Source organism: Lissotriton helveticus, chromosome 7, assembly GCF_964261635.1.
Source record: "Lissotriton helveticus chromosome 7, aLisHel1.1, whole genome shotgun sequence".
NCBI lineage: Eukaryota > Metazoa > Chordata > Amphibia > Caudata > Salamandridae > Lissotriton > Lissotriton helveticus.
In genome coordinates, this window is record NC_136068.1 from 1351827838 (window position 1) to 1351846555 (window position 18718).

The following is an 18718-nucleotide window of genomic DNA, read 5'->3' on the forward strand; positions in this document are numbered from 1 at the left end:
CCTGATATCTGGAGACATAGGAGGAGTATAAGGTGCAATATGGTGTTTAGATAAAGTGGCTTGTGCAAAAAGATATAGTGGATCCACGATCTGTTGAAAATAGATTGGCATTATGGGCTGAAATTTTAATAGCAACCAAATAGCTAAAGACAAAAAAATTCCTTAAAAGCCAGTACGATAAATATATGTAACAAGCATTTGCAATGCAATAGGTTTCGCATTTGCGAGAGTTTAAGCTTTTGGCATTGTAAATGCCAATGCCTTTTATTCATCTGTTTTGAAAACCAACACATAAATAAAAGGCATTGTCATTTACATTGCCAATAGCTTAAACTCTGGCAAATGCGAAACCTATTGCATTGCAAATGCTTGTTAATAAGTATTTTGTTTTCCTGGATGCACACTGAAAGGGAGCGTGTGGTGGAGGGAAATGCTGCGCCCACTTTAAGGAATTTGTTTAGGGTATTTAGATTTCGTTGGTGTGATACACAACAAGTGTTTTTTCACATATTTTTTGTAAATATTATTTTAATTAAATGCCATTACTGTATTGCTTCCTGCATTTTTTGTGTTACTTTTCCAACATAAAATGAGGTTGAGCTATTGACATTGCAAATAACAATGCCTTTTATTTTTGGTTTTAAAACATAAATAAAAGGCATTGTCATTTACAAGGCCAATCGCTAAAGCTCACGTTAATGCGAGACCTATTGCATTGCAAATGCTTGTTTATTAATTATTGGGGAGGGAGGCATGTAGGCCCCTCATCGAGCCTTTACAGGTCCCGAGGACCCCATCCTCTGGAGCCGTATTATTGTTAAAGGGGAGGGGGATGCGCCAGCCCATCTCCAGCCTTTAGGGCCACAGACGCCCCATATGCACCTAGGCACACTGAGCAAAGAGTATTTGAAAGGAGAAATTAAAAGGTAAGCATCAACACCCTCTTGATTGTCACGCTCATTGCTGATACTCTAATCATCTTGTCCCACAAAATGTTACCATTAAACACCAGTCATCCACACGCTTACACTTTAATGCTGTACTCTATAAAAAGCCAAACTTGTCCGTGCTTGTTAAAATAGCCAAAGTTAGGTAGCTTGGGTACAATGTGACAAAGGAAGGGAGGTTTAAAGTTTTATACTTCAAAGAAGATAAAGAGAACCACAGACAAAAAACAATACAGCCCTTTGCATGAACTACAAAAATGAAGTGATGAAACACACACAGTATTATTTATGGCTCATGTTTTATTCGCCACTTTAGTCACTCAGAAACCAGGTTGACTCGGTATGTTTTTTTTCTCTACTTCATTTAAAAACGTACACCCCCGGGACATGCTGACAGATGCCTGACAGATGGAGTCTGCAGGTAGGGACATTTCATAGCCATCATAATAAGCTGATATCAGAGTAAGATAAAGCGGACTGCAGGCTTAATTTCAACCCTCTGTGAGCGTTAAAGGTCAGCGGTGTTTATCTTTTCTCAAACTCTCCCACACAGCCCGACAGTGTGTGACAGAATGCACACCAGCCGCTAACACCGCGAGCAGGCCTCCCTTCTTAATTACACCTGCCCTGGGCAGCGGAACGGGCGCCAGCAAGCTATAATAATTTACCGACAGACCGCCTCACCATATGAGCGCATCTTAACTTGGTTATGACAGCTAAGCATGTGATGAGCCTGTCAACAAATGTGACCTAGATATGCCCCAGATTCCGCCAGCTCTTCCCAGATGACATTACGCCCCAGTCCCTGCTGGACAAATGGCCTCGCGTCAGCCCTTATTGGAAACACTATTTACAACAAGGGGTGGTGATGGACAGAGTCTCTGAATTAAGCAGAGAACTCTCACCCAGTCAAGAGATCAGGGCTAGATCCAACACCGTTTTTTAGCTCATTGCACCATCCCAGTTTCAGAACCCGGCTGTATGCAAATTAGTCTGTCCCTGGCCCAGTGCATCATGGGAACAGGGCAGACCAGACTACAACAGCCAATTCTTACACTGGGAAGGAAACAAGCTTCCGGGGACCGGTTTCTGCCATTTCAGGCGTCTTCGGCCCGGCTTGCTTGAATCCTGATGGTGCAATGAGCAAGGGACTCACATCTGAGTATACCCTTCCACGCTTAGGGTGGACAAAATTATTTACAACAAGGGGTGGTGATGGACAGAGTCTCTGAATTAAGCAGAGTACTCTCACCCAGTCAAGAGATCAGGGCTAGATCCAACACCGTTTTTTAGCTCATTGCACCATCCCAGTTTCAGAACCCGGCTGTATGCAAATTAGTCTGTCCCTGGCCCAGTGCATCATGGGAACAGGGCAGACCAGACTACAACAGCCAATTCTTACACTGGGAAGGAAACAAGCTTCCGGGGACCGGTTTCTGCCATTTCAGGCGTCTTCGGTCCGGCTTGCTTGAATCCTGATGGTGCAATGAGCAAGGGACTCACATCTGAGTATACCCTTCCACGCTCAGGGTGGACAAAATTATTTACAACAAGGGGTGGTGATGGACAGAGTCTCTGAATTAAGCAGAGTACTCTCACCCAGTCAAGAGATCAGGGCTAGATCCAACACCGTTTTTTAGCTCATTGCACCATCCCAGTTTCAGAACCCGGCTGTATGCAAATTAGTCTGTCCCTGGCCCAGTGCATCATGGGAACAGGGCAGACCAGACTACAACAGCCAATTCTTACACTGGGAAGGAAACAAGCTTCCGGGGACCGGTTTCTGCCATTTCAGGCGTCTTCGGCCCGGCTTGCTTGAATCCTGATGGTGCAATGAGCAAGGGACTCACATCTGAGTATACCCTTCCACGCTTAGGGTGGACAAAATTATTTACAACAAGGGGTGGTGATGGACAGAGTCTCTGAATTAAGCAGAGTACTCTCACCCAGTCAAGAGATCAGGGCTAGATCCAACACCGTTTTTTAGCTCATTGCACCATCCCAGTTTCAGAACCCGGCTGTATGCAAATTAGTCTGTCCCTGGCCCAGTGCATCATGGGAACAGGGCAGACCAGACTGCAACAGCCAATTCTTACACTGGGAAGGAAACAAGCTTCCGGGGACCGGTTTCTGCCATTTCAGGCGTCTTCGGCCCGGCTTGCTTGAATCCTGATGGTGCAATGAGCAAGGGACTCACATCTGAGTATACCCTTCCACGCTTAGGGTGGACAAAATTATTTACAACAAGGGGTGGTGATGGACAGAGTCTCTGAATTAAGCAGAGTACTCTCACCCAGTCAAGAGATCAGGGCTAGATCCAACACCGTTTTTTAGCTCATTGCACCATCGCAGTTTCAGAACCCGGCTGTATGCAAATTAGTCTGTCCCTGGCCCAGTGCATCATGGGAACAGGGCGGACCAGACTACAACAGCCAATTCTTACACTGGGAAGGAAACAAGCTTCCGGGGACCGGTTTCTGCCATTTCAGGCGTCTTCGGCCCGGCTTGCTTGAATCCTGATGGTGCAATGAGCAAGGGACTCACATCTGAGTATACCCTTCCACGCTTAGGGTGGACAAAATTATTTACAACAAGGGGTGGTGATGGACAGAGTCTCTGAATTAAGCAGAGTACTCTCACCCAGTCAAGAGATCAGGGCTAGATCCAATACCGTTTTTTAGCTCATTGCACCATCCCAGTTTCAGAACCCGGCTGTATGCAAATTAGTCTGTCCCTGGCCCAGTGCATCATGGGAACAGGGCAGACCAGACTACAACAGCCAATTCTTACACTGGGAAGGAAACAAGCTTCCGGGGACCGGTTTCTGCCATTTCAGGCGTCTTCGGCCCGGCTTGCTTGAATCCTGATGGTGCAATGAGCAAGGGACTCACATCTGAGTATACCCTTCCACGCTTAGGGTGGACAAAATTATTTACAACAAGGGGTGGTGATGGACAGAGTCTCTGAATTAAGCAGAGTACTCTCACCCAGTCAAGAGATCAGGGCTAGATCCAACACCGTTTTTTAGCTCATTGCACCATCCCAGTTTCAGAACCCGGCTGTATGCAAATTAGTCTGTCCCTGGCCCAGTGCATCATGGGAACAGGGCAGACCAGACTACAACAGCCAATTCTTACACTGGGAAGGAAACAAGCTTCCGGGGACCGGTTTCTGCCATTTCAGGCGTCTTCGGCCCGGCTTGCTTGAATCCTGATGGTGCAATGAGCAAGGGACTCACATCTGAGTATACCCTTCCACGCTTAGGGTGGACAAAATTATTTACAACAAGGGGTGGTGATGGACAGAGTCTCTGAATTAAGCAGAGTACTCTCACCCAGTCAAGAGATCAGGGCTAGATCCAACACCGTTTTTTAGCTCATTGCACCATCCCAGTTTCAGAACTCGGCTGTATGCAAATTAGTCTGTCCCTGGCCCAGTGCATCATGGGAACAGGGCAGACCAGACTGCAACAGCCAATTCTTACACTGGGAAGGAAACAAGCTTCCGGGGACCGGTTTCTGCCATTTCAGGCGTCTTCGGCCCGGCTTGCTTGAATCCTGATGGTGCAATGAGCAAGGGACTCACATCTGAGTATACCCTTCCACGCTTAGGGTGGACAAAATTATTTACAACAAGGGGTGGTGATGGACAGAGTCTCTGAATTAAGCAGAGTACTCTCACCCAGTCAAGAGATCAGGGCTAGATCCAACACCGTTTTTTAGCTCATTGCACCATCGCAGTTTCAGAACCCGGCTGTATGCAAATTAGTCTGTCCCTGGCCCAGTGCATCATGGGAACAGGGCGGACCAGACTACAACAGCCAATTCTTACACTGGGAAGGAAACAAGCTTCCGGGGACCGGTTTCTGCCATTTCAGGCGTCTTCGGCCCGGCTTGCTTGAATCCTGATGGTGCAATGAGCAAGGGACTCACATCTGAGTATACCCTTCCACGCTTAGGGTGGACAAAATTATTTACAACAAGGGGTGGTGATGGACAGAGTCTCTGAATTAAGCAGAGTACTCTCACCCAGTCAAGAGATCAGGGCTAGATCCAACACCGTTTTTTAGCTCATTGCACCATCCCAGTTTCAGAACCCGGCTGTATGCAAATTAGTCTGTCCCTGGCCCAGTGCATCATGGGAACAGGGCAGACCAGACTACAACAGCCAATTCTTACACTGGGAAGGAAACAAGCTTCCGGGGACCGGTTTCTGCCATTTCAGGCGTCTTCGGCCCAGCTTGCTTGAATCCTGATGGTGCAATGAGCAAGGGACTCACATCTGAGTATACCCTTCCACGCTTAGGGTGGACAAAATTATTTACAACAAGGGGTGGTGATGGACAGAGTCTCTGAATTAAGCAGAGTACTCTCACCCAGTCAAGAGATCAGGGCTAGATCCAACACCGTTTTTTAGCTCATTGCACCATCCCAGTTTCAGAACCCGGCTGTATGCAAATTAGTCTGTCCCTGGCCCAGTGCATCATGGGAACAGGGCAGACCAGACTACAACAGCCAATTCTTACACTGGGAAGGAAACAAGCTTCCGGGGACCGGTTTCTGCCATTTCAGGCGTCTTCGGCCCGGCTTGCTTGAATCCTGATGGTGCAATGAGCAAGGGACTCACATCCGAGTATACCCTTCCACGCTTAGGGTGGACAAAATTATTTACAACAAGGGGTGGTGATGGACAGAGTCTCTGAATTAAGCAGAGTACTCTCACCCAGTCAAGAGATCAGGGCTAGATCCAACACCGTTTTTTAGCTCATTGCACCATCCCAGTTTCAGAACCCGGCTGTATGCAAATTAGTCTGTCCCTGGCCCAGTGCATCATGGGAACAGGGCAGACCAGACTACAACAGCCAATTCTTACACTGGGAAGGAAACAAGCTTCCGGGGACCGGTTTCTGCCATTTCAGGCGTCTTCGGCCCGGCTTGCTTGAATCCTGATGGTGCAATGAGCAAGGGACTCACATCTGAGTATACCCTTCCACGCTTAGGGTGGACAAAATTATTTACAACAAGGGGTGGTGATGGACAGAGTCTCTGAATTAAGCAGAGTACTCTCACCCAGTCAAGAGATCAGGGCTAGATCCAATACCGTTTTTTAGCTCATTGCACCATCCCAGTTTCAGAACCCGGCTGTATGCAAATTAGTCTGTCCCTGGCCCAGTGCATCATGGGAACAGGGCAGACCAGACTACAACAGCCAATTCTTACACTGGGAAGGAAACAAGCTTCCGGGGACCGGTTTCTGCCATTTCAGGCGTCTTCGGCCCGGCTTGCTTGAATCCGAATCTGATTAACTCAGATACTCTGTCCATCACCACCCCCTTTTTGAAATAATTTTGGCCACCATAAGTGTGTAAGGGTATGCTCAGACATGAGTCCCTTGCTCACTGCACCATCAGGATTCAAGCAAGCCGGTCCGAAGACGGCTGTAATGCCAGAAACCGGTCCCCGGAAGCTTGTTTCCTTTCCAGTGAAGAATTGGCTTGGTAGTTTGGTCTGCCCTGTTCCCATGATGCACTGGGCCAGGGACAGACTAATTTGCATATAGCCAGGTTCTGAACTGGGATGGTGCAGTGAGCTAAAAACGGTGATGGATCAAGCCCTGATCTGTTGACTGGGTAGGAGTGTTCTGATTAACTCAGATACTCTGTCCATCACCACCCCCTTTTTGAAATAATCTTATTGGAAACACAGCAGAAGTCTCAAACGTCAAGGTGTTTTATTAAAAGGCAGCTGGGAAAACGTGATTAGTCCGGAGTCGATTCTGTGCAGTAAACACATTTTTAAAACTCGCTCAAAATAAACCTGCGTTGATCTGTACCTGCAGAGTTGATAAGCTCTAGTTTGCAGTGGTGCTCGTTGAAAAAGCGGGTGCCCACCCCGCTATTATCTTTAATTTGGAACAGGAGCCTACCCCGTATTGCAGCCGCCGTATTGAGGAAATCACCGCGGCAGCTCGGCTCGGACAGGAAGCCAGGCAACGTGTGTTGGGACAGCGGCGGGGCCGCAAGAAGACAGGAAGCAGACGGGAGCCTACCCAGCGCTCCTGTGCCCGTGAAGCCAGCCGGAACTAAGCGAGTGTGTGAGTCAGCGGGGCTCCCGTGCTCGTGGACAGCCCCGCCTGCTGCAGAGCCTGACCCGCTGACGAGAGAGAGAGAGAACCTGGTGAGCAGGGACTCCTCGAGGCCTGGTGGGAGTCAGGAGCACCACAGAGGAGACCAGCGAGTCCCTTAAGGAAATTCCACTGGAGGGTGCCTGCAGCGCGGAGTTACCGGAAAACCTGATGAGGAAAGACCTGCCTGGAGAGCAGAGGGGGAGTCCTGAGTCAGCCCAGCGAGTGAGGGGGACGATTAAACACTATGTCTATTCCCTGTGTGCCACTGTCTGACCCCGCATTAAAAAGATGGAAGGGGGACAGGAAATGTGCACATCGCGTGACTGTACGTGGTGAACACACACGTTCACATTTCCAGCCCGTCCTGCGCGTGCCCATCTCCGGTCTCCCATGAGAGGCAAGTCAGTGACAATAGATCTCGCTGGCGACAGTGCTTCACGCTGCGGTCACCAGGCGAGACCCAAATATCCAACCTCTAAAGGGTACCAACACATGGTATTTACAAAAGTAAAAGACTAAGGCTTTTAATTAATTATAATCTCCCCTATAATAAACAACTTGTTGGTTAATCTCATCAATAATATCATTCTAGATCCTTAATACATTCTGATATACTAGTGTTGATCTGATCTACTAAAATCTATTTTATGGACTCAATATTAGATTCATTTTCATTGCATCAATAGACATTTCATTTCTGAGTGTACCAAGTATACATGCACAATAAGATGCAGTTAAATCTAAAAATCCAAAAAATCATCAAATAAATCTAAATACCAGACAGTCCATGAGAAACCTCATCGTACAGAGAATCTCTGGAGGAAGCCTGGTTGCTACAGATGTATATGTCGTTCTGCATCCAGGCTATGTCCTTGTGGATTCTCTGTAACCAATGGCCAAGATCAAGCATGATTCTGCTCTTCTCACGACTAATTTGTAGAGAAGATGAAGAGCAAGCTCAATTGTGGACTGAAATGTATAGAAGTTCCTTAGGAGAATATTCTGTACTTCTCCTTTTTGAACTGCCATTTTTGGACTCAGAGAGTCTTTAATATGGACATCTTGGGAACATCTTGGTTGTTTTGCTCCCTTTATGAGACTGTCCAAGAGGTGGAAGGAGTCCTCCAGAGCCATTTTTAGTCCGAAAAGCAGCTTTTGCAGTAAATTGAGGGTAACGGTAATAAATTCAATCTTGGTGAGGGATATCAGTAACAAGAGATCGCCTCCCAAAACAGCCACAGCATCTGAAGAGCCCTTTTTATAGGTGTTTCTGGCGTGGTAGTAATTATAATATTAATAAGTACCATTTTAATTTAAGAATCATTTTTTATTTTTACAACAGTCGGTAGATATCTGAGCAGCGCTCAGGGAGACTCCCTGCGCACGACGTGTTGTAAAAAATCTGAGGAGCTCAGCCTCTGTTGGGAGTGTTCTAGACGGAGTTTTCACTTGATTGGTTATAGTTCAAGTTTGGTGCTTTTTTCTTTTATAAAACGAAGTATATAGGCTATTAAACTGACTTTTTCATTGCCATTATTGCCTATAACAGTGATACATACTGCTTTATTATGGTACCATGAGACTCCCACTTCGACGAAGGGGAATGATTAAAGCATGTGAATGTATGAAAGATCCAATACTGGATAAGAAACAAACTTCTCGAGTTACAAACCTCTGTAGCAAATACAACAAGCACTGTCGAAGCCAATAGGTCTAGCCCATGGGCTAGCTATTTGCTTTGGCAATCGGGTGGGAGTGGCTAACGGTGGGGGGGAAGGGGTTTAAGAAAAACAGACGAGTGGGGAGAAGAAACAGAGACAAGCGGGTGGGTGAGGGGAGAAGAAGAAAGAGGGGAGGAGAGAAAAAACAGGCGGGTGAGAGGAGGGAAGAAACCTGGGTGGGAGGCGGGAAGAAAAAAAAAAAAGAAGGGGTGGGTGAGAGAAGGAGAATCAACAGGGATGGCAGGGATGGTGGGAAGGGGAGAAGAAACAGAGACAGGCGAAGAAACAGAGGCGCTGAGCTATTGCTGGACTACTTTAAGCACTGATGCCAGAATGAAACGGACCAGCTTGTTCCCCCAGAGGCAAGTCTTACAATATGCTCCTTGATGGTGCAGGGCTTGCACAGACCTGTCGGTGTCCTTGTGCACCAGACGGTGGTACACCGAGATATGCTGATGCTCTTCTGGTGCACATGGGGCACGCACACACCCTCCCAGAGCAGCAGCAGGCTAGTTTACATGAGCTGAAGTGGACTCGCTCTCCCGTGTGCATGTCATAGGGGGCCTTGCTGGGACAGAGTGCGCCAGGATTATCCCAGAATTAACTTCTTTAGATGGTGAACATGGGCCTCTGCCATCAATTGAACAGAGCAGGAGTGGGTGTTGGGACATTGCAAACAGAGTGTGGGCGGAGGAGCACCCAGGCATGGAGTCACTCAAAAAGGTTGCTGCTGAAGCAGCAGTCTGTCCAAGGCATATGGACAGTACTCTGCCCAGGGATACACAGCATGCTACACTGCCCGCAACATAGCTTGGGTGGAGGCAAGACGACACAAAAGGCGGGGATGTGGCATAAGGGTCAGAGCTGCCGGCTTTGTAAACTTGGACCAAGTTCGAGTCTCTGCTTTACATCCAGAGATTCTGGGCAAATCACGTAATCACCACAAGCCTAATAAATAAATAAATGTACCCCTGTGTAATGAAACTGGTGCTCATGTAAAGTGACTTGTGAATATCAAAGGCCCCCTGAAAACTGAGTCAAGGAATTCCTAGGACAGGGAAATAGCAATGTAAGTAAATAATTCCTAGGCAATTATTAAATGAAGCTAACACTACTACATGGACAGCTCACAAAAAACTAACCCCACAATATCTAAAAAATACAGTATATTTTTTTTGTAGGTAGTATATACCTCGTACAATGTTAAAAAGAAATTATTATGACAATACATCAATGATTTCATTAAAGAAGTATACAATTAAAAATTACAAATTGCAATAATAAACATTACAGTCGTAATTATCGACACGCGTTTCGGCGTATACAAACGCCTTCTTCAGGAAATTACAACACCTGTAATAAAACAAATATAGATATAAAAAAACATATACACGTCATACATTTTGTACATTAAATCACAAAACAGTGAACCACATAATTCTATTTTTGTGAGCCTTATAACCACATAATTCTATTTTTGTGAGCCTTTCCATTAGTGTTCAATGGCTAGCGCAAATGCATATATAAAATGCCTGTCTATTTTGACAACCCATTACATCACTGTGGTTATAAGAAAATAGGGGAGAGAGAAGGGGGGCGGGAAAAATAAAGGATGATATGTTTAAGGAATTTTATAAAATGAGGAAAAATTCCAAATAAGGTTATTTTTACAATAAGGATAGGGACTAGGTTTGACCTTAAGGATATATGGAGAATACATAAACTCATTGTATAGCCTAAATCTTCTAATCACAGGGTAGACCTTAAAGGATTTTAATCCTTTAAGGTCTACCCTGTGATTAGAAAATGTAGGCTATACAATGAATCCATTTACTTTTTGGTTTATGTATTATCCATATATCCTTAAGGTCAAACCTAGTCCCTATCCTTATTGTAAAAATAACCTTACTTGGAAGTTTTCCGCATTTTATAAAATTCCTTAAACATATCATCCTTTATTTTTCCCTCTCTCCCCTATTTTCTTATAACCACAGTGATGTAATGGGTTGCTCAAAATAGACAGGCATTTTATATATGCATTTGCGCTAGCCATTGAACACTAATGGAAATGCTCACAAAAATAGAATTATGTGGTTATAAGGCTCACAAAAATAGAATTATGTGGTTCACTGTTTTGTGATTTAATGTACAAAATGTATGAAGTGTATATTTTTTTTATATCTATATTTGTTTTATTACAGGTGTTGTAATTTCCTGAAGAAGGCGTTTGTATACGCCGAAACGCGCGTCGATAATTACGACTGCAATGTTTATTATTGCAATTTGTAATTTTTAATTGTATACTTTTTTAATGAAATCTTTGATGTATTGTCATAATTTCTTTTTAACATTGTACGAGGTATATACTACCTGCAATAAAAATATACTGTATTTTTTAGATATTGTGTGGTTAGTTTTTTGTGTGCTGTCCATGTAGTAGTGTTAGCTTCATTTAATAATTGCCTAGGAATTATTTACTTACATTGCTCATGTAAAGTGAGCCAGCACCTTTGGGTCGAGCACGTGCTACAAAAGAAAAAAAGAAGGGGGAAGGGAACCAGACAACATATGGAGGGAAGGTATGTATTGGAAGCAGACGGACACGGAGGAACAATGTAAAGTGAGCCAGCACCTTTGGGTCGAGCACGTGCTACAAAAGAAAAAAAGAAGGGGGAAGGGAACCAGACAACATATGGAGGGAAGGTATGTATTGGAAGCAGACGGACACGGAGGAACAGGAAGGGAGGAGAAGCAGACCATGAGAAAAGCCGCTGAAACAGATGCACTCTGGAAGAGTACTCAAACAACAACAAAAGTTGTGCCTGCAGAAATCTTCAGTGGATGGGCTCAAATAATACGTTTATGCTCCAGAGAATGGAGAAATGCATCAAAAATAAGGAAGCCTACAGCGGCTGACCAACCAAAAGGAAGCAAGTAGAGGTACAGTGAAGCAAACCAGTGGTAAGTAATGAGAGGTCTCCTATCCCACTGATAGAAAACAAAATGTCTCGAAGAAACAGGGCATGCCCCATCTAGGTATCCCGGAACTTTAAAAAAAGATTTCTCTGCCTAGGGTGGGCTAAGACCAAAAGAGCTTAATGAACAGGCATCGAGGAAAGCTGGTGAATTGATGGGTGGGAAGCAATGTTGGGCAGCTAAATCTCTCCTTAACAAGCATAAATTCTTCATGGATGTGAGGGATACATGCCTCCTGTCTCTTTTCTGACAATGACAAGAAACTAGATTTAAAAAAAAGCAAGCAATCCTCTGCTAAATGTTTATTTTAAGTGGTGTTATTGAAAAGTAAGTGAAAATCAACTCAATGCATTTGTTTACTCTGTATTATGGATAATCTAAGATTCGAAGAAAGGTGTGCAGGCCTGCAGGGTAAACAAGAGATTGCCCCAACAAACCACTCATTCTGGAATGCTGGTAGACATGATAATAAAACCGAATCATAGGTTATGCCTAGTCCTGAAGCCTTTTAGTTTCCTTAGGGGCCCATCAGCATTTCGAGCATAATCACATCTGCGGGATCACACCTACTCATGAACTTTATGCTTCAACACAGTCGCAACATGTATCGGTGCAATGTATAAGGGAAAAGAAGAGAAGCCTCACCTGAGCTGTACACTGCAGCAGCAACCCCGACTGAGGCGATCCCTGCAACAGAAAACAAAGCAAATGGCATAAGCTTCAGGGATATCAAAGTAGCACTGCCAATTCAGAAGCTGACTGTATATAAATGCAGCAGGTGATAACATAGAAACATTGCCTATACAGCACACAAAGGCTAATGTAGGCATCTTAGAAACATTGCAAATAACAGGTGTTATTTCTACCTACACAGTGATACTCTAATAAAAACTAACTGGACTTGCTGGGCTTATGACCACCAAGCAGTACACAACTAGGCATCTCAGCATTTTACAGTCAAGCTTCCGTTCAAATTTGACAGAGCCTACTGAAAATCAGTAAAAGCTACTGGGACCAAGGCAACCCCTGGTGCCTTGATTTTATAAAATCCTTTGCCCACATTTGACAACATCAACCAATGCGCTCAACAACATGGCATTTTTAGCAGCCATCAGTAACCATTCTATCTTGGTTTAATTACCTCTTCGCTAAAAAAGCATACTTACCAGGTTAAATGAGTTGTTGTCAAATCTTGAAAGGAAACCAAGTGAGAGGGACCCCAGCAGTCAGAAGGATCACCATCATAATTCAATAAACCTGCTCACCTACAGCTACATGACACCCGAATCCTCCTCATGTCCGTGGACAACTCTTGCAACCAACTGAATGTGTCACACTACCAATTACAAGTCGACCACCACAGGTCTATCACTGAATGATGCTGAAAAAATGGTTAAGGAAGTGAATTCCTACCTGTAAACTCAGTCTCCCATTTTTGCTCTTGGCCAGAGTCTCTGGGATCCCCCCAACCAGTGTTCTGTATAGCACAAGACCACAAACGTCGTGTGTTGTTCAACTGTGAGCTCTTCTTCAAAATCCATATAAATGTGGTCTTCAAATCTCTCTTTCACCGCTTATGTCTGCTAAGACGTGTTTCCCCACTTCTTCACCGAAACGAAAATTACCTAAATCGTCGTTGACATGATCTCTTGCCGTGATCACGGCAATGACAAAGGCACCTCAACAACTCAGTTTCTAACAAAAATGCTAATCTGTCCCGGTGTGGCCTGGGGCTGAAACTACAACACTACATCACTCCTTCTCTGAAGCCCCTCCACTAACGCCAAATAAAAACAAGTGAATATCAATTTGAATCTTCCAAAACGTTTAGATGATTTGCCATGCTGCCTACCTGGCAAAACTGTTTTTTATCTGGCATGAACACTCTTGGGCGCCATCTTCGGGTTCTTTTTTTCCGTGCTTCTTTCGTTTCCGAAGTAATGGCAATGTTCTAATTAGTTGGTATTTTACCGCTTTGTACTTTTTAATATCCTTTCTTTTGTTAACCACCTCTTCTCTCTCCAGCCTCATCTTTCTGGCGGAGGTGGGTGGGTTCGCTAGTGAATCCAGAAAGATCTTCAAGCTGCAAAACTACACCGACAGGTAAGAAAACTATTCGTTTTGCAGCGTGAATCTTTCTGGATTCACTATGCTGTGCATTATTCCGCGGTCTTGTGGTTGGGTCCGGATTCGTAGTCTTTTCTTTGTTTTTTTTTTTTTCTCAGCCCAGGTGGGCGTCAGCGTCACACCCCCTTGGGTGTATTTCCGGTGACGTCGGCATGCTTCCTGCGGAAGCTCCCACTCTTGGGCGCCATCTTCGGGTTCTTTTTTTCCGTGTTTCTTTCGTTTCCGAAGTAATGGCAATGTTCTAATTAGTTGGTATTTTACCGCTTTGTACTTTTTAATATCCTTTCTTTTGTTAACCACCTCTTCTCTCTCCAGCCTCATCTTTCTGGCGGAGGTGGGTGGGTTCGCTAGTGAATCCAGAAAGATCTTCAAGCTGCAAAACTACACCGACAGGTAAGAAAACTATTCGTTTTGCAGTGTGAATCTTTCTGGATTCACTATACTGTGCATAGATTTTGTAGCGGTTTCTCATTTCTGTGGCGGTTGGGTGGAAGATGAGCGTTGGGTATTGAATATGTGCTGTAGCACCTTCTGTCCAACTTGAGCTTCCTTGTTCATCTGTATGTCCACACAGTAGTGCTTCGTGAACGTGTGCACCGAAGCCCATGTTGCCGCCAGGCATATGTCTTGTATGGGTGTGTTAGCCAGGAAGGCTATTGTAGCGCCCTTTTTCCTAGTGGAGTGGGCACGTGTCCCCTCTGCTAGCTCTTGTCCTGCCCGCTTGTGGCAGAGTTGGATTGTCTGTGCGATCCATCGTGCAATGGTCTTTTTGGTTACCGCTTTTCCCATGTAACTGTTGGCGAATGACACAAAGAACTGTTTTGTCTTCCTGTGTCCCTTCGTCCTTTCGATGTAGTGCATGACTGCCCTTCTGGCGTCCAGGGTGTGCAGAGCTCGCTCTGCCGCAGTTGTTGGTTTTTGGAAAAAACTCGGTATCTGTATAGACTGGTTCATGTGAAATTTAGATACCACCTTCGGCATGAAGTTTGGGTCAGTCCTCATCACAACCCTGTCATTGTGTATTTGTATGTAGGGTTCTTGTAGCGTCAGCGCTTGAAGCTCGCTTACTCTGCGTAGGGACGTTATTGCAACCAGGAAAGCTGTTTTCATAGTTAGCGTCTTTAAGGACGCCTTGTGGAGCGGTTCAAAGGGCTCTTTCATGAGTTCCGTTAGGACTATGTTCAAGTTCCATGCCGGTGGCGGCACCCGCTTGGGCGGTGCGATCCTTTTCGCCCCTTCTAGGAATCTCTTCACCACCTGTGACGTGAAGAAACTCCTGCAAGTTTCACCCCTTGTGTAGGCGACTATCGCTGCTAAGTGAACCCTCAGGGAGGATGAGCTAAGGTTCTTCTCTAGCAAGTGCGTCAGGTACTTTAGCACTGTGGAATCCTTCTTCATTTTATTGTGAAGTCTTTCTTGTCTACACCATATTGTGAACCTCTTCCATTTTGCCACATAGCACTTCCGAGTGCTAGGCCTTCTTGCCTCCCGCAGGACCTTCAGTGTGCTTTCTGGCAATCTTAAATGTGCGAACTCTATGTCCTCAGGAGCCACGCTACTAGGCTCATGCTCTCTGGCTCTGGGTGTAGCACCTCCCCGTTCTGCATGGAGAGTAAGTCTTTTCGCCTGCTGAATCTGTGGTGTGCACACTGTGTCATCTCCATGATCTGCGAGTACCATGTCTGCCTCGCCCACTGTGGTGCGACCAGTATCAGTGTCATGTTGCTCGCTCTGCACTTGCTCAGTACTCTGTGCATCAGTGGTATCGGGGGAAAGGCGTAGGCAAATGTCCTTGACCAGTCTATCCATAGGGCATTCCCTAGTGACCCTTCCTCGGGCTGCCTGGATGCGAAGTTTCGGCATTTTGCATTCTGGCGTGTGGCAAACAGGTCCACCGATGGAGTTCCCCATCTGTCGAATAGGCGCCTTGTCTCCTGAGCATTGAGCTCCCACTCGTGGGATGCCGATGTCTGCCTGCTGAGCCAATCTGCTTGTATGTTGTCCTTCCCTGGCAGGTGTATGGCCAGTAGGTCTATCTTGAGAGGGATGGCCCATCTCCATATCTCCTGCGCTAGCGTTGAAAGCGGGGCCGACTGGGTGCCCCCCTGCTTGTTGATGTAGAACATCGCAGTGGTGTTGTCTGTTTGTATCAGCACCTTGTGCTTGTACAGTCTTGTTTGGAAGGCTTTCAGTGCAAGGAAGATCGTCTTCAATTCTAAGTAATTGATGTGCTTTGTGGCATCCGTCGGTGTCCACAGTCCCCTCACCTTGAGCTCCTCCATGTGAGCGCCCCATCCCTTCAGGGATGCGTCTGTGGTGATGGTCACTGTTGGCGTTGGGGGCGTTAGAGGCTTTCCCCTTGCTATGTTCTCCATGGTCCACCATGTCATCTCCTTCTGCACTGCGTGCGTTACAACCACTAGATCCTCCCAACTGCCTGTAGCTTGTGACCATTGCTCCTGTAGCCATTCTTGAATGGGTCTCATGTGGAGTCGTACATTCGGTACCAGGTGGATGCACGATGCCATCATCCCCATGATCTTGCTCGCAGTCCTCACTGTCCGAGCTTGTCCCTTCCGGTAGAGGCGAGTTTCCTTCACCAGCGCCCTCGCCCTCTTCTCGCTGGGGAACACCTTGCCCTGTAAGGTGTTGATCTGTGCTCCCAGGAAGATCTTCACTTGTTCCGGCTCCATTGATGATTTCTTCCAATGGATGGAGAAACCCAGGTTTATGAGCGTGCTGGTCACTGTATGTGCGTGCAGCTTGCATTTCTGGTATGAGTTTGCTTTCACCAGCCAGTCGTCCAGGTAAGGGTATACGTGTATTCCCTGCCTTCTTAGGTGCGCTGCGACTGCTGCGAGGCACTTTGTGAAAACTCTTGGTGCCGATTTTAGACCGAAGGCCAGTGTCGTGAACTGGTAGTGGCTTTCTCCGACGGTGAACCTGAGCATGTGCTTGTGCTTTCTGTTCATTGGGATGTGCAGGTATGCGTCTTTGAGGTCTATAGTGACCATGAAGTCCCCGATCTGCAACTGTGGGAGCACCTCTTGCAGGGAGGTCATTTTGAATTTTTGCGTTCTTATGAATTTGTTCACGAACCGTAAATCGAGAATGGGTCTCATTGTCTCGTCTACTTTTGGTACCAGGAAGTACGTTGAGTATACTCCTGTGTTTCTTTCCTTGAAGGGTACCCGTTCTATGGCCTGCTTCTGCAGGAGTTCTTTTGCTTCTTCCTGAAGGCACTGCAGTTGCTTGTTTGCTAGTGGCTTTCTTTTTGGTTTTCTGCTTGTTGGCCTCGCCTCCAACTCTATGCAGTATCCGAATTGGATAATGTTGAGGATCCATTTGTCTGATGTGATTTCTCTCCACTCTTGGAGGTGGAATCTTAATCTTCCTCCCACTGGTGTCCTGTGGTCGTAGGTGTCTAGTTTGTCTTGACCCATCTGTACGTGCTGCCCCCTGGGGTCTTTTTTGCGGGCGGGCACACGGAGTTTTTTGAAGTCACTTGGAGGTGGGCTGCTGGCCCCCTCTTCTATTTTGTCCCCGTCCATTTCTCCCTCGAAAGGACTGGCCTCTTTGTTGGTACTGCCAGGGCTGCTTCTGATGACCCTGCTGACTCTGCGAGTCTGCCTGGTGCGTTTGCTGGAAAGCCTGGTGTGATGTACCTGGCTGGTTTCCGCCTCTCCCGCCGGGCCTCCGTGACGGGGTGCCCCTCTTGTTCCCTCTGAACTGCAATGCTCCCATGGATCTTGCTGTTTCGTTATCCTTCTTCAGTTGGCTGAGCTGTTCATCCACTGTTGGTCCGAAAAGCGTGCTGCCGTTGAACGGTGTGTTCAGGATACTGTGTTGCACTTCCGGTTTGAAACCGGATATTCTGAGCCAGGCGTGCCTCCTTTCCGTGACGCCCATCATCATGAGCCTGCTGGCGGTGTCTGCCCCATCCAGGGCCGTCTTAAGGCAAGAATTTGCCGCATTCTTTCCCTCTTCAACCAGCTTTTCGGCTTTCTGCCTGGCATCCTGGGGCAAGTCATTCACCAACTGCCCTAGTCCCTCCATGATTTGGTACATGTGCCTGTTTATCAGGGCGTTGGAATTAGCCATGCGCCAGTGGGTCGCGGCATTCCGTTCGATCCTTCTGCCCACCAGATCCATCCTTTTGCTCTCCTTATCCGGTGGTGGCCCCGAGGTAGTGGGTACGTTAGCCCTCCTCCTTGCTGTGGCCGTGATAATGGAGTCTGCGGAGACCGTGCCCTGAATGTAGGCCGGGTCCTTTGTGGCATGCTTGTACTTCTTCTCAGTTCTGGGAGTTACTGCCTTGCATGTTGCGGGCTCCCTGAAAGCTTCCTTCCCCTGAGCCAAGACGCTCTCGAGCATTGGAAGGAACTGGCTCCTCGTTTGTGTTGGGAGCAATGTTTCTAGAAGGAAGTCTGCTTTCTGCTTCTCTTCGTCGAGCTTGAGCTTGAAAGCTGCTGCGGCAGATTGTATCACCGAGTTGTAGGCCCCGATGTCGTCCGGCGGCGAGGGCCTCGAGGGGTAGGTGTCGACCACCTCCTCCGGGCTGTCGGTGTCGACATCGATGTAATCTACCTCCTGAAGGTCCGAGGGTGCAGACTCTGTGTCTGTCCTGCCCTCCTCCTCCTCCCCATAGTTATAACTATCGTAGGGGTTCTCGAACTCCTCCTGGTCGTCGATCACCTCGACGTCCTGGTCTTGTTCCTCGGTGACTTCGGCGATCTCCTCTTCCTCCTCGACCGGCTCCATCACCGGTGGCTTGGTCTTGTGAGGGATCGTGAAGGCTTTCATCTTTGCGTCGAAATCTTT

At 46.7% G+C, this 18718-nt stretch overlaps 1 protein-coding gene across 1 annotated transcript in view; it reads right to left on the reverse strand.

Moving 5' to 3' along the window:
* The window catches only part of CYBC1 (cytochrome b-245 chaperone 1), a 173672-nt gene that overhangs the window by 37643 nt on the left and 117311 nt on the right, over positions 1-18718 (reverse strand). The window contains exon 3 of the mRNA XM_078654652.1: positions 12416-12457. Within this exon, the coding sequence (XP_078510778.1) occupies positions 12416-12457 (42 nt within the window). The remainder of the gene's footprint in view (positions 1-12415; positions 12458-18718) is intronic.